This window comes from Endocarpon pusillum, assembly GCF_000464535.1.
Source record: "Endocarpon pusillum Z07020 unplaced genomic scaffold C681263, whole genome shotgun sequence".
Classification (NCBI taxonomy): Eukaryota; Fungi; Ascomycota; class Eurotiomycetes; order Verrucariales; family Verrucariaceae; genus Endocarpon; species Endocarpon pusillum.
This window is the reverse complement of record NW_006913464.1, coordinates 101,905-117,823: the sequence shown is the minus strand read 5'-3', so window position 1 is coordinate 117,823 and position 15,919 is coordinate 101,905. Positions and strand designations below refer to the sequence as shown.

The 15,919-nt window shown below is 52.2% G+C and overlaps 4 protein-coding genes across 4 annotated transcripts; 2 read left to right on the top strand and 2 right to left on the bottom strand.

The window, feature by feature from the left end:
* Positions 1–758: 758 nt before the first annotated feature.
* EPUS_06883 (6-methylsalicylic acid synthase) lies at positions 759–6,349 on the bottom strand (the record flags this gene model as incomplete). Its single annotated transcript, XM_007787489.1, has 4 exons — positions 759–5,894; positions 5,962–6,135; positions 6,204–6,280; positions 6,331–6,349. The coding sequence occupies 4 exons, from the start codon at positions 6,347–6,349 to the stop codon at positions 759–761; spliced, it is 5,406 nt and encodes a 1,801-aa protein (XP_007785679.1).
* Positions 6,350–7,062: 713 nt separating this feature from the next.
* Positions 7,063–8,411, top strand: EPUS_06882 (uncharacterized protein; the record flags this gene model as incomplete). The annotated part of the gene is made up of 2 exons (XM_007787488.1): positions 7,063–7,917; positions 7,995–8,411. The coding sequence occupies 2 exons, from the start codon at positions 7,063–7,065 to the stop codon at positions 8,409–8,411; spliced, it is 1,272 nt and encodes a 423-aa protein (XP_007785678.1).
* A 1,750-nt stretch (positions 8,412–10,161) lies between these two features.
* On the top strand, positions 10,162–11,757 carry EPUS_06881 (uncharacterized protein; the record flags this gene model as incomplete). Its single annotated transcript, XM_007787487.1, has 4 exons — positions 10,162–10,472; positions 10,528–10,975; positions 11,029–11,575; positions 11,636–11,757. 4 exons carry the CDS (start codon positions 10,162–10,164, stop codon positions 11,755–11,757), a joined length of 1,428 nt encoding a protein of 475 aa, XP_007785677.1.
* A 1,590-nt stretch (positions 11,758–13,347) lies between these two features.
* EPUS_06880 (uncharacterized protein) lies at positions 13,348–15,477 on the bottom strand (the record flags this gene model as incomplete). The annotated part of the gene is made up of 1 exon (XM_007787486.1): positions 13,348–15,477. One exon carries the CDS (start codon positions 15,475–15,477, stop codon positions 13,348–13,350), a length of 2,130 nt encoding a protein of 709 aa, XP_007785676.1.
* Between the last annotated feature and the right edge of the window lie 442 nt (positions 15,478–15,919).

The window sequence follows — 15,919 nt, the reverse complement described above, 5'->3', positions numbered from 1 at the left end:
GACTACTGAGCAGAGTGGCACATGCGCAGTCACGTGACACGCGGCGCCGGGGTCTAGCTGACGGCCAAGCTAAATACTTAAGCTTGGTGGTCCTTTCATATTAGAGAGATGATGTAGAGTACGTAAGTAACACCCTCTAGTCTAATGAATGCTAAAGACAAGTAGTTCTCTTGAAGTTAATTAAGCTAAGGCGAGAACTTGAAAGAAACCTCTTACTAAAAACAAGAGCTCTTATATAGAAGTGAAGAATATACAATAACAAATCAGGTGTCTTACACACTTGAAGTAGATAAGTAAACGATCTTTATTAAGACCAAGTGGCCTATTATATACGACATATTCTGTCAGAGAGCTCTGTTGTAATGTTGTATTTGAAGCATGGTTTCTACTCAAGCTGACTGCTGCCCTGATGATCTATCTGGGGGAGAATCTCTTTCTATTTTATTGGTGTCTCACAGCTGACATTTCCAAAAGGTTTCAAGCTCTAGCTCATCAAAGTGGTGTGAATCAACTGCAATAAGAATCCAAAAAAAACTTTCATGTACTACTATCATTATTCATACTTTAGTTAGAGAAAAAGAACTTAAATCTACACAAGCCAGCAGATACAGATACATACGACACAATTTCCGAAGCAATGCGAGTTCCCAGCGCCGGCACCTCCCTTACACCCGCAATGACAAACAATAAAAAAGACAACGCTAATCATATATTCTCGACCCCCCCGATTCCCGCCTCGCCTCACCTACAAGACAATCTCAAGCACCCACCTTGTCGGCAAACCACTTGACCAAATGGCTGACTGTAGGATGACCCCACACCAATGTAGGCGGCACCTTGACTCCGAGACTGGTCTGAAGCTGCCTCCTCAACGCGACCGTCATGACGGAATCCATGCCCAACTCCGGCAGGGCAACCTTGGGGTCCACATCCCCTACGTCCGGCAGATCCAGCACGGAAGCGACGCATTCTGAGATCTTGGTGGTTAAGTATGCATTTCGTTCGGGACCGGCTGGAGGGATGGTTTCTTTGGAGGAGGAGGATGATACAGAAGTGCCAGCTTCTGCGTTGTTGTTTGCTCCGCCTTCAGAAGGCGCCGAGGAGCGACGAATGGCGATCTCTTCCAGGATATCCATCGGGAGGGGTTCATTGGGCTCCAGAACACGACTGCGCAAGACAACGCCATGTGACATGTCATATTTGGCAACGTGATCCCAAGCACGGAAGGCCTCGTCGCGAGTAATGCTTGTAATGCCCTTGCTCTCGAGTTCGGCCTCGATAAAATCTGTGCTCGATGCCATGCCCATGCCCCGCCAGCTAGTCCATTGGAGAGCGACGGCATTATCACCGAGGCCACGACGGTGGTCGGCTAGGCTGTCAAGGAAGGCATTGCCGGAGGCGTAGGAGGCTTGGCCGGGGAAACCGAAGAGTTGACCGCACGAGGAAAAGAGCATGAAGAAGTCGACGGTTGTTGGAGGGAATGCTTTGTGAAGAGCAAGCGCACCGGTCACCTTGGGAGCAAGAACGCGGTTGAAGGAGTCCTCAGTGGCTGATAGGACAAGCTGATCTTCTAACACCCCCGCAGCGTGGACAACGCCTAGGACAGGAGGAAGGGAGAGCATGTCGAGTTTCGCCAAGAGTGAAGCGGCGGCATCGGGTGCGCCGAGATCGATAGCGACACTGAAGACGGTTGCGCCGGCCTGTTCTAACAACTGGATCTTCTGGACAGATTCCAGGAGCTCGCCTGTTTGGGAAGCCCACTCGATCCGTGGTGGCAGAGCTCGACGGGAAAGAAGGACGATTCTTCGCGCACCACGCTCCACCAAGAAGTCAGCAACTTCACGACCAAGCGAGCCCAGGCCGCCGGAGATGATATAAGTACCCTCTGCGCGGGGGTGCAGCTGGTTCTGCTTGTCCAGTGGGTAGAGCCGATCCTGCGGCATGGGTCGTAGACGATTCACCTTCGCGATGGTGTCTTCCATCTTGATGACATCTGCACCCGAGATGTACTTGACGGCCTGAACGGGAAATGCGGTAGAGTCGACATCAATCAATGCTCCCCAAAGCGCCGGCTGCTCAGCAGCAATAATGCGGCCAAGTCCAACGAGTGGGGAGTGTGCGAGTGCGGTGGGTGTGGCACTGCCGGTTAGCGCACCCAGCGTTACTGCAAAGACTCGGAGGTCAGCGCCGCTAGCAGCCACGTACTTGACGACGTCCAAGAGATTCTTGCAATAAGTGTTTGCCATAGCGGAGACAGCGTCCATAGACTCAACTTGTTCGGGCAGATACATGATGATAGTGCCCTCGGAACCGCCTTGTAGTAAGGCACTTGACAAGCCTTCTGCAGATCCGATGCAGGAAGTCTTAACGTGTCGCTGGGCGAGCTGCGTCGTGTAGTCCCTCATCAAGGGATTGTTTTCGCTGCTAACCAACACGACATGCTTCAATAAAGATGGAGTCTCGGAAAGACGAGCAGGCGGCCAGGCAAGCTGGTGGACTAGCCCATCGGCATTGTCTTTGGCTCCGGGGGTGCCTTCGATTTCGGAGAATCGCATCGAAATGAATTTGGCAAGTGCTTTACCGGCTTCGTTGGTGATGGTCACGTCAACCGCAAGGCTGGTCTTGCTTGTGCTGGCATCTTGCACGTATATGTAAGCAATCTTCGGTGGAGCTGCACCTTCGTAGACGACTGTGCTTGCAACTTGAGCAGGCATCCTTAGACGTGGTGTTTCGTAAAACAGGGTGGACCCAATTGACGTTGCCGCATCGAAGACGGGTGCCCAGGAGGTGGCACTCCATGGCAGGGAGGCATTTGCAGCGGTTGCTGGGGACACGTCCACACGTGCAAGCATCTCCTTATTGTTACCAACGTGCTTGGTGACAGCCCAGGGAAAACCCATCGCGGGGACACCGACACCGGCAAGGTAATCAATGGAGAAGGATGGCTTGAGTTCGACATTCAGCCGAGCCTGAATGCTGGCAAGATCGATGTCGACTCCACAGTTCGGGCTGTCACTATATGATTGAGTAACAGCATTGGCGGTAGTGTGAGTCAGCCAGGATGCGTTGCGCTTGACCTGTGTATCTTCGCTGGCCTCGATAAGACGAGACATGAGACGAACCTCGCCACCTTGGGCAACGACTTGAATGTCTCTGGGTGCGCTGATTGCAACGGGCACGCGCAAGTTAACGTTGTTCAATGACTTGGCGCCAGTGGCATGGAAGAAAGTGTTGAACAAGACGGCTGCAGGGATAATCTCGGTTCCATGAAGGGGATGACTACCAGGGAAAGGCTTGGTATTGTCGTCCAATTTGGTGGTGAAGAGGGTAGTGCTTTCTCCAGCCACGGGAATCTGCTGACCGAGTAGTGTGTGGGTGTCAACATCGTGAGTTATGGCCGAGTTAGCAGGGCCAGTTCCGATGTTCTTCCAGAAGGCCTGGTGTCGCCACTTCGTCTTAGGCACATTATCCGCCCAGTTCACGCCGGGGAACAGCATGTTCCAGTCCACAGCTACACCTCTGCACCACATAGTGGCGAGGCTCTTCAGGATGGCTCGCTGGGCAGGCTTGTTGCGCAGGAGGGTAGGGATCACCGCATGGTCTTCGATGCCCATGTCCATCAGTGTTTCGGTGACTGAATGTGAAATGACAGGGTGAGTGGAGACCTCAAGGAAGATGCGGTATCCATCTTCAGCCGCGACCTTCATGGCAGCATTGAGTAGCACTGGTTTCAGCATGTTTTGAACCCAGTAGTGCGCGTCTCGTGGAGCCTGTTCGCGTGCATCTTCCAATGTCGTTGTGTACAAAGGAACAGTAGGCACCTTCGGGTTGAGCACACCACACAGCGAAGCATACAGCGGCTTGGTGAGAACATTGAGCAGGGGGCTGTGAAAAGCGACGTCGGAGTTGACTTTGAGTACCTTGTGGCCAGCATCTTCCCATTTGGTGGAAAACTCCTTAATGGCACCGATCGTGCCTGAGACGACGCAAGAGCTAGGAGATGATTCGATGGAGGCTGTGATGTCTGATCGATCCCCCAGTGTCTCTGTCATCTGGGCGAAAGGCATGTTAACAAGCACCATGGCGCCCTGTCCCATGACCTGACGATAAAGGACGGCACGTCTGCAGACGACCAGAGCACCTTCTGCGATGGTGAGAGCTCCAGCAACAACAGCTGCTGCAATTTCTCCGAGAGAGTGGCCGACAACTGCGCTCGGTCGGGCTCCCTTCGAGGCAAGAATGGTCGCTAGACCGACCTGCATGACGAAAGTCAGGATCTGCACCTTGTCCGAAGATTTGAAGTCTTCGTGGGTCAAGGCCTCCAAGGCAGAGAATCCGGCCTCTTCCTGGATAATCGGTTCAAGGAACTCAACCGTCTCCAGGAGCAGAGGCTCGTTAGCGAGCAATTCTTTCCCCATGGCAAGCCATTGCGCGCCGTGACCTGAAAACAGCCAAACAGCTCCAGTGTTCTCGTTTTTGCCAAGGATGCGGCCAGTAATGATATCTGCAGAGTTACCGCCGGTGGCGAGTTTCTCGCTGAGCTCGGCTGCTTTTGCATGGCTATCAATGATAAAAGCTGCTCTGCAGTCGTGTTGCGCTCGTCGGGTGGCCATGGTAGAAGCAATGGAAGAAAGAGATGTTCCTTTGCCATCACCAGCCATCCAAGTTCCAAGAGTCACGGCATCTGCGGGGAGTCGTTTCTCTTGCGGTGCTGATAGCAGTAGCACAGTGGGTGCGTGGTCTCCATTGTCCATTTCTGCGGGGGAATTGTCGCCCATGGGAGCTGCCTCGATGACAGCATGGGATACGGTGCCGCCATAGCCATACGAGCAAATGGCGGCTCTTCGCGTGGTCCGTGTATCTGGCCACTGAGTGGATTCAAAGGGAACCTTGATGCCGCAGGTCGTCCAGTCTATCTTCTGGTTGAGACTTTTCAAGTTGGCTTGTGGTGGAATAACTCCATTCCTGACTGCCATGACCGCCTTCATGAAACCCATTGCGCCGGCGCCAGCCTCGAGATGGCCAATGTTTGGTTTTATGCTTCCGATATAGCAGGGTGAAGTGGCTTTTCTGTTGGCACCATAGACCTTTGACATGGCCTTGATCTCCACGGGGTCACCGACAGAAGTACTTGTTGCGTGCGCCTCGACGTACTGGATTGTTGAAGGGTCGATGCCACCCAGGGCAGTGCGGGCGACTGACTCTTGGGCGTCTCCGTTTGGAGCCATGATACCGTTGGTGCGGCCATCTTGGCCAACCGCGGAGCCCTTGACGAGGGCCAAGATCCTGTCGTTGTCATGGATGGCATCCGACATACGCTTGAGAATAATAACAGATGCACCCTCTCCACGACCATAACCGTTGGCATCGTTGTCGAAGGAGCGGCATACTCCATCCTTAGAAGTGGCGCCAGCTATGTCCAGCACACGTGTAAGCCCAGGCCCGGCGAGCACATTGACGCCGCCAACAATGGCAACATCGGTTTCTCCCGTCAGTAGAGATTGCCTTCCGTGGTGAACGGCTACCAAGGATGACGCGCAGGCAGCATCCAGCGCAGTAGATGGCCCTCGGAGGTCGAGCAAGTAGGAGATGCGATTCGGAATACCACAATATGCGGTTCCAATGCCCATCCAGGCTTCTACACCCGGAATGTCCTCAAGTAACAGCTTTCCATAGTCGTCCGAATTGACGCCCATGAACACAGCGGTGTTGGATCCAGCAAGACTGCTAGGTGGAATACCTGCGTCTTCCAGGGCTTCCCACGTCACTTCAACTGTAATCCTCTGTTGAGGGTCCATCAAGACTGCTTCCTTGGGAGAAATGCCGAAGAATGTGCTGTCAAAGTTTTCAACGTCCTTGACGAAATATCCTCGTTGGGTGGTGTTATTGAGTACCTGGACACATGGTGAGTTAACAGCCCCAGAATCTCGCGTTTGAGGCGAGAAGAGTGAAGGCACGTACTTTGGCATTCCGAGAATCTCGACGATAATACGGCTCCCATCGCATTGCAGGCATCTCCGAAGACGCAACCTGTTTATTCAACAGAGACTGCCAGAGCTTTTCTGGAGTGTCGTTATCGCCAGCGACGCGACATGCCATGCCCACAACAGCAATGTCGTCAAGCTCGCCTTGAACCTGCAGAGATCATCCTAAATCAGCACACATAACATGGCGGCTCTTAGCTGTGACTGATACAAACGTACACTGTCGGGAGGCGTCGAACCGTCCATCCTGGTATGCTTGGAAGCAGGAGTTGTGCCGCACTCGGTAACATAGTCCACTGTCGACCGGATCAGATCTCAGCGCGAAGACATGGAGGGGAAGCATTACCATCCAAGAATGGTGCCATGCTGCTTCGCGTATGTATGGTAGAGGTAGAGGTGAAGGGTATTAGAGAAGGTGTCTATGATAACAAGACAGAGCAAAGGCTCAACGTGCAACAGAGAGGGATCTATGACAGTAATAAAGTAGAGTGATAGAGTTGGTGAGACTTCCTCAACATCCCGCGGTGCTGGAAGGCTTCTGGTTTGTGATAGAAGAGTAGGAAAGATGCAGAGCAGTCTTGCAGAGGAGTTGAAGGGGCCTTATATAACAGGAGCAGACACTTTGAGATAGGCTAAGGGCCAATGTAACTAGCACCACTCCTGAGGCTACCCATCATGCAGGATACAGGTTATTCTGTAAGAATGTCTCGATGAGCTCCGCTACAAAAGCCAAGAGACCCGGCTGAGAGTACGTAGTAATGTTAGAACAGGGGAACCACGCCAGCGGTAATGAGCTATACGCCGACTATCTGGCGGTGGAGGCCTTAGCTTCAGCAAGCCCAATATGCAGAGATACATTGGAGGTGCTATTAATGTAACGCAAGCGACATATTGACTTGATGGGATACGAGGTGATTTAGCCTCAAAGTCAAAAGCATGGGAAAAGGGCCAGATGTTTCTCACACACCTTTCGCCAGAGCTCTTATCTCTTCAGAAACAACTTCCCACTATTTTCCTTCATCGTCCAGAGAATTGGCAAACACCCCTCATCCTTCTACTACACGTAAACCTTTCAGCAATGGCACACCACGACTCAACCGGCAAGCCTTTCACCGTTGCCATTGTTGGCGGCGGAATTGGGGGTCTTGCCCTGGCAATAGGCCTTCGTCACCAAGGCATTTCAGTTCAAATCTACGAAGCAGCCCCCGCCTTTGCTGAGATTGGGGCTGGCATTGCCTTTGGGCCGAATGCCATCAGCGCCATGTACCTGATCGATCCAGCCATTAGGGACGCTTTCCGTCGCCTAGCGACCAAGAATGGATTCGACGAAGAGGACGAAACTTGGATCAACTTCCGCAGCGGATTCGGTGAACCCACGTTGATTGCTAAAGTGCAAACTGGCGATCAAGAAAAGACAGGTCTGAGCAGCGTCCACCGGGCGCGCTTCCTCGATGAGCTAGCAAGCCTGATTCCGAAAGACATCGCCCACTTCGGGAAGAGGCTGCTAAGCTTCCAAGAAGAGGCCTCTGGGAAGCTGACCCTTGTCTTCGAGGATGGGGAGACCGCCTTTGCAGATGTACTGGTTGGGGCTGATGGTGTGCGGAGCCGAGTGCGGCAACTCTTGCTTGGCAAGGAAAGCGTTCTTGACGGTCTCAGCTTCACCGGCAAATACGCCTATCGCGGTTTGATTGCAATGGATAAGGCCAGAGAGGCAGTTGGAGACGAGCTGGCTATGAATAGCCAGATGTACCTCGGCAAAGATGGGCATGTCCTTACATATCCCATCGACCACGGAAAGACCATGAACGTGGTGGCTTTCAAAAACAAGGAGGACGGCCCATGGGAGCACGATCATTGGGTGCTAAAGAGCAAGGGCGAGGACATGAGGCGTGACTTTGCGAACTGGGGGACGCCGGTGCGCAGCGTGCTTGACGTGAGTGACAACGTTCCCCGATTGACCCTAAAGGTCCACGCTAGTGGTACATGTGCTGACTTCGGCTTTTCCAAAAGTTGATGGTAGATGCTGACATGTGGGCTCTCTTCGACATGCTCCCTGCACCCACGTACTACAAGGGCAACGTGGTCCTTGTGGGTGACGCTGCACATGCATCTACACCACACCAAGGGGCAGGAGCAGGCCAGGCGCTCGAGGATGCATTCATCCTGTCAATGCTTCTTGGAGATAAGAAAACACGCTGTGCAGGGGACATCCCAGCCGCTTTCAGGGCATACGATGCCATTCGCAGACCTCGCTCGCAAAAGGTAGTCAGCACTAGTCGTACGGCGGGTGCAACATACGCGCTGCAAGGAGAAGCCCGGGACAATTTGGACGAAGTTGGAGAGGAGCTACTGCAGCGCTATAAATGGATCTGGGACGAAGACATGCAGGTTCAAGCTGAACACGCGCGAGCGCTGCTTGGACAGTAGGTTAAAATGTACTTAGTCTCGACCAGAGGCGCACTGAAAGCGGGTGTGCTGTGGGAACGGGGGGCTTGGCGGAGATGAGGTTGGATTTAGCTTGATGACGGTACTTAGCTTAGCTTAGCTTAGCTTAGGAAATTAAACTCCTTGCTTTCGGTTCTCTTTGCAAGAGCTCATAGGTTGTGGCCAACGGAATTGTGGGGGCTGAAGGAGCAATAAGCTAGGAGCCGGTTCCGAGCGATGTCTTGCAGCGATCGAGGTGATAAGGCTGAAGGCTGGAATTAGACGATTGCTGCGTACTAGGATACGATGAGATGCAGTTGGGCTGTGGTAGGGGGGCAGGGTGGCAGCGTAGTAGCGTAGTACCCACGTAGTACTGTAGAACTACTACTAGTAATACTTTTCAGCCACGAGACTCTACGCGAGGATGGGAGATGAGATATGAGCATGCAGGGTGACACGTGGGAATTGGGAAGTTGCCGATGTAAAAGGGGGAAGTGGAGAATGGGGAAGTGGGGGATGGGAAAGTGGGAACGTTTGGGGGCAGCAGTAGGCAACTAATCACGCAAAGACTATCGAGTACTACGTACCATGTACCACGGTACTACCGTAATACGTTAGCCATCTTGCTATCAGCACTAGTATCACGAATACGCCCGTGAGACCGGCTCTTTACCGAGACTAGTATCACTTGTATCCGCTAACTCTCAGCTGTAAGACACTGTAACCGAACGTACGTAGTAATATGCACGAACTATTACGTAGTAAGTTTTTCCCGTTACGTAGGAGGTAATCTCCTGCATAGTACATGCTACTTACGGCGGCTATCTATCTGGTAACATTTTCAATAACATTTTCAACTACATTTTCACCTACTAAGTTAGTACTCTTTGTTGCTTTCGCCTGTTTAGCGAACTGACTCACTCACTCCCAGACAATGGATCCACTCCCCGTGGACTACCTCCAACACTCAATTTGCCGCTAGCAATGAGTACTGGTCAAAGTATCTATGCATTTACTGGAGTGGAGTGGAGTGGCGCACCATCTCTGTGGCAGTGACAGCCGGGGCCTCATGTCCAAGATTAGGCTGACATTCGGGTACTAGTAGATGGACTCATTCTCGCTTCGACGGCTCCTCCACCCTTTGATTTTTTGCGGGATTTCGCCGACGTAACACGAGCATCAGGCCTACCACCGAATATCTTGGCAAGCCTCCGCAGCGGACTTAGTCACTCCCAAGCCGCTTTCGGTGGGTACTCTGCTATACGGAGTAGTGTCACGCGGCAGGACATGACCTCTTTGGGGAAACAAGCTCGAATAGTTACCTCAATTGTGGCTTGTGCGCCTCGACGCTTTGAACCACTCCAAAATTAGAACTGAACAAGCTTTCCGCCTCGTGGTCGTATTGGCCCTAAGGAAACCCTTCTTAGCCTCTGTCTCATAATTTCGCTTTCGTGACCATCAACTGCACTACGCTTCCTAAAGCTGCCGCGGAATAGATCTAGGCCTTCCAGCTGCCAGGTCATAGGGTCAATACGAGGTATGGAAAAGGGGAACTGATCGAGACTTCATGCCACCGCAGCGCGCGTGGCGTGACTGCGGTCACCCACCACAGTATCCTCTACTCAGGGGCATCCAGCGAAGACAGCAATAAAGGTATATAATCTTGAGCAGAGACTGCAATGGTCATGGAACGAACATCAATTCCTTCGCCATAATATTCATTCTCCAAATTGCCCAAGATCAGTCTTTCAATATGAAGTCTCTTGTCTCCATCCTGTCATTGGGTCTCCTGCTCATACGATCCCATGTCTCTGCCGCGCCTCAGGGTTCTCCATCAAGCTCAACATCTGACTTAGCAGCACCTGTGTCGACAGATGGCATCAACGAAAGCTTCAATGAGACTGCATTTGCTGCATTTGAAGTCGAGGACCCTTCACTCGACGCTCCCCAACCTACATTGCGGAGGATGAAACGAAAGTATCAGAGGTACATTGTGAGAACTCTGAGAAAACGGCCTCGTTCCCATAGCTGCACGCTCAGAAATTTAGCCGTCAGGAAAGAATGGTTAGCACAATCCATTCCTGACATCGCTTGCTTGTTTGGCTAATCAGCGCAATAGGGGTTCCATGTCCAGGAGGCAGCGCATTGCCTATACGGATGCGGTCAAATGTCTCTACTCCAAGAAGCCACCTCTCAGCAGCCTGTCCAACGTTCCTGGTGCACGAAACCGACTGGACGACTTCGTGGCTTCGCACATCCAGCAAGGACAGAACATCCATTTTGACGGCTATCTGTTCGCGTGGCACCGTCACTTTGTGCACCTCTACGAGAAAGCTCTCCGTGAGGAATGTGGCTACAGGGGCCCGACACCGTACTGGGATTGGACTCTATCTGCAGATGATCCACGTAAATCACCCGTGTTTGATGGAAGCGCAACCTCCATGTCAGGCAATGGCGAATCCATTCCCCATGGCGGGACTTATGTTACAGCATTTGGACTCAACGTCACTCTTCCACCAGGTACTGGAGGTGGATGTGTCAAGGATGGACCCTTCGCCGGCCTACAGGTATGTAGATTATAGCTTCGTCTTACTGCATCCGCTAATGCATATACCTCCAGGTCAATCTGGGCGTGAACCCTACCGTACTGCCCGCTGAACCGGTCGACCTCACTTCCAACCTGACATCCGTCGGTGTCTACGCCTCCGCCGACCGTAGTGACGTCTTGGGAGATAACGCCTCCAACAGCTCCACCAGCTCCACCAGCTCCAACGCCCGTCTAGCCCCCGTCGCCTCCAATGATTTACCTCCGGCCGTCCGTGAGGCCCTCAATTATAACCCTCGCTGTCTGACCCGCGACATCAACCTCTTCTGGGCCAACCAAGTCCGCACCAAGGACGTCGAATTCCTCCTCGGCTGCGGGAACGTCGACTGCCTGGAGAAACGCTCCGACGGATGGGAACTCGATCGCACCTTGCCGCAGCCTCTCCTCCACGCCGCCGGCCACTTCGCCATCGGTGGCCTGCAGAATGATCCCTTCGCCAGTCCCAGCGATCCCGTCTTCTACCTCCACCATGCGGCGTTTGATCGCGTGTATAGTATCTGGCAGGGCCAGGATGGGGACACTCGAACCTACCAGGTTGGAGGCACTCGCACACCGTTCAACAGTATGTCCTGCCCGCCTTACCCGAATTTCTAGGTTTATCTCATGCTGACTCCAATAACAGTCCCCCCTAGCGACAAAGTTACTCTAGATGACAACATTGACTTTGGAGTGCTTGCCCAGGGTGTCAAGATGAGAGATGTCATGTCTACCATTGATGGTCCGTACTGCTACATGTATGACTAGAAAACTGGAAGAGAAAGTCTGGGAACACTCTGGTCGAGCTGTTGTTAATCTCCATTTTTAGTGTCTATCGGCGAAGTAGAGTGTTTGCGGGGGGCTGGCATTGATTGAGCAGGCGTACTTGGAAGAATTGCATCGTTTCTCTAATCTTTATTTGGCTGGGGCGACTTGGTAGTTTACAAAAATCCAGAAATTCCCCTTGGGCACAACCAAAAATTCGAGTTGAATGAAATTAGTATACATCCCCTTTTATCTTGGGGGGGGGAGAGAACCCCGGAATCTTGCGCTTTCCCATTTGGAACCAAGGTGTGTGGTCGTCCCACTCAGCTGTAAGCCGGGGCGCGCGGTGTGATATGCTGATTTATCTAAGATGATTAGTACTAGTTAATTAGTAGTCGACTAGGGGGATGGGATGGCGAGGAAGCATCACTCACTTACCTAACTAACTCGTGGTAGAGGATGAGCGTGAGTGTGAGTACCAGCAGGGTCCTCCGGTCCTTGCGAGAAAGCTGGTGAGAGTTGTATTCCTTACTTACTCATAGTAGTCATGTGTGTGACAATCTGTAGGAGGCATGTAGAAAGCAAATTATTCCATCTACTACGGGGGCACCTGAAGTAATGTTAGCTCAGCGCTAGTATCTTTTACTTGTAAACCCCTTTTGAACAAAAACAGCTATATTCAAAAGAAGTTAGATGTGATAGATTTGACCCGTCAGAAGGGATGCACGCGGAACAAGCTTTAAAAGTGGCGAATCATAGCACTAGTATGTTGTCGCAATAAGGACTAGCAACTCTTAGCACCAGACTAATATCACTTCAGGCCCCCCCCTTGCTAGTGAAAAAAGCAAATTGTTTCTATCTAATTAAGGAGGGGTAGCGTGCGTAAATATAGGTACACAATTAACTGCTGTACAGTACAGCGAAATTGCAGGAGAAAATTTAACCAATCAAAAAGCAGGAAAACGCCAGGGTAATACACGTAAAGAATCCAAACCAATGAGCGAGCGCTCACAGCGTCTGGCATCATGCTACTACTCCTACTAGTGTCTGCATGCAATCATGCATAGCATTACCGCCAAGTCCCTAGCAGTTACACTACTAAGTTAGCACGTAGATTGATGCGCGAGATCTGTTACGTGAGGCTGTGAATATGTGAGTAAGATGCGATCTTGCGGTGTGACGAAAACCTTAATTCTGCCCATGTGCGTGTCATGCACATTTGCTGGGGTATTGCCGGGGCGGGTGGTAGGTTTTTGGAGGAAGATGGGGGTGCCTGGGGCGGAGTACTGGTTACTGCGTAGCACTACACACTGATGTGGTAAGGCTGGGGTTGGGTAGGTAGGTGAGGTCGGAAGGTGATTACTGTGCTATCACGTGAGGTAGTCTGACTACTTGACTCAACGTGTCTGGTTGGACTCGGTTGGATCGGGTTCTGAGATGCTGGGTACAACGCTTCGTCCTTGGTTTAATCCAGTACTTCTAGTATTGATCAGGGAAATAACACTGACCAACCGGGGAAATCGATTCTGTAGATCCTGAAATGCATACATAGTTGATACCAATAACGATAACCAGGCAAAGATAGACCGTCTACTACACACCGTTAGAACCCTCTTTCTCTCCGCTCAACACTCCACCCCTCCTACCCTTCCACCATCCAACCCCCAAAAACGCACCCGCAATCAGGACCCCGCACCCACTCAGACCGATCCCAAAATACCACGCCGCCCTGAACCCGTCCAAAAGCCGCGTCGCATCCCCATGATCAACCTTCATCTGCACCGTCCCCGCCAGACCTAGCCCGACACTGATCGAATAATTCACCACCGTGTTCACCAAACTCATCGCCACGCCTTGATTCTCCTTGCCCACCTTACTGCTCAACAGGATCGTCGCCGAGGGGAACGACATATCCATACCCCAGGGCATGACAACCACCGACACAAAGACTTGCGCCCAGTAGATCTGCTTGACCGGAGTAGTGGCGATGAGCGTCGTACCGATCAGGAACGCGAACATGGACAGCACCATGATAACCTGTGGCGTTGTCTTGGAGAGCAAGAAGCCGGTGCTCAGTGCCGCGAGGAGGCCGGAGATTGCTGCGGGGGAGAACTGCGCGGCTGCAAGCAACGGAGTAAGGTTTCTGACCCGCTCGAGGAATTCCCAGATGTAGAAGATCCAGATGCTGAAGGTGGCCCAGCCGCACGCGATGCAGGCGAGGACGAAGCAGGTGTCGAGGGAGAGGAGGTCGCGCGGGATTAGAGGGTGCGGAGTTAAGGAAGGGGTGAATTCGATGAAGAGGAAGATGGAGAGGATAACCAAGCCCAGCAGCAGGAGGAAGTAGGTGTAGGGTGTTGACCACTGCACGAGGGCGGCTTGATTGATTGCGAAATTGATGAGGATTAGGCTCGTGATGCCTAAGAGGGTGCCGGGGGTGTCGAGTTGTTTCCAGAGTGGGGTCTTCATTGTACTTCCGTTCTCAAGACTCTCCGAGTCGTCCTTGGGAGCGGCAGAGGCAATGGTGCCGGGTAGGTATGGAACGATCGGAATGGAAATAACCGCCATGACTGTACATGCAATCGCAAGGCCCCAAAATGCCCAGCACCAGTTCGTCTTCTGTGCCAGCAAGCTTGACATGACTGAACCGATTACAAACCCAACTGGTGCACTGGCACCGAACATTGCAAACGCCATGTTTTTCTTGTTTCCATCATCGTAGGTGCGTCCGAGAATTGCAAGGCCATTTGGCATCAGAAGGGCGGGCCCGATGCCTTGAAGAGCCCTGCAAAAGCAGAAGAAGATCTCCCCTCCATCGCCGCTGCCCTGCTCGCCGCCAACTGCCCGGATTCTGGGGTAGAGGCCCGCACCCAAAGACGAAAGGGCAAACCAGAGCCAGCCAATAAGGAAGAGCCGCTTGGGGCCGTAAATGTCGCCAAGACGTCCGGATGGAAGAATAAATGTTCCGACGGTGAGAGAGTAAGCGGCGCTGTACCACGCAGGAGATGGCTTGTGTGTTGTGGTTGTAAAACTGCTTGTAATGATGGGAAGTGGCGCGATGGTCTGGGAAAGACCCGCCTGGGTTAAAAAGTGGGCGAGGCAGACTGTTGCCACAAGGCTGATTTCGCGGGTGGCAGACCTGCACTTTGGCGCTGGCTGCTTGACGATCGAGAGCGGTGAAGGAGTAAGGGGTGCGGGGGCCAGAGGTTTTCGAATCATGTGCTGCGTTGAGTTGATGGTGGACGAGGAGGAACCATACAAGCCGTGCGCAGAGTGGTCTTCGATGTTCTCGCCATGACCGTAGTTTGTGAAAATATGTGGTGGTGCTGGCCTGTCATTTGGTTTGCTGATAGGTGGAGCTTCCTGTGTTTGATGCACACTTGGGATTCCATCTGATCGTGCACGTGCATGACACATCGTGAATCGAGTTCCGTCATTTATTAGAGTCGTAGGTGTCTCGAGCGTGGCGTGGCAGGACTTGACTGATGTTGGTCCTCTCAAGTCACCTTTTAGAGGGTTTGGACCAGATTGAATACTTGGGCATAAACTTTCTGAACCCACAGTTCTCCGATTAATGCGCTCGCTGCTTCTTGGTGGTGGTATTATCACTGCTTCATCCAGGGGTGATGCTGCTTGAGCGGCGTTGCTGCTGATAGTATAGGCGTCCATAGCAGGGACAGAGTCTAGATCAGAGATTCTCATGCGAAGGTCTGTCGTGCTTGACATGCTGAGGTTAACAATGAATAGATCTGATGAAGTGATGTATCAAGGGCTATCAAAGATGAGAAACATGGAGAATAACATGGGATACCTAGTCATGGACATAGCATACCATGCATGAGAGTGCAGAGGAGGGGAGCTTTGGACGGAATGCCTCGCCCAAGACCCTCTACGCATGCCCATGGTGTCAACACACGGTGCCGAGATCAGCCATCGGGCTGGGCTTCACGATAAGCCACCTTAGGCGTAGTATACTGTAGCCGTGAATAAACACACGAAAGGTCAATCATCCAAAGATAGACAGAAGAAGTCATGGGGCCATTGGCATAATTACAACCACGTTTTCGTGTTTCGGTAGTGCGGTACAGTGGTTACTAGCTGTCATGTATTGAAGCCGTAAGATACTGGCGCTGACCACTAGCTCTCCTCTAGTGGTTGACCAACCTGA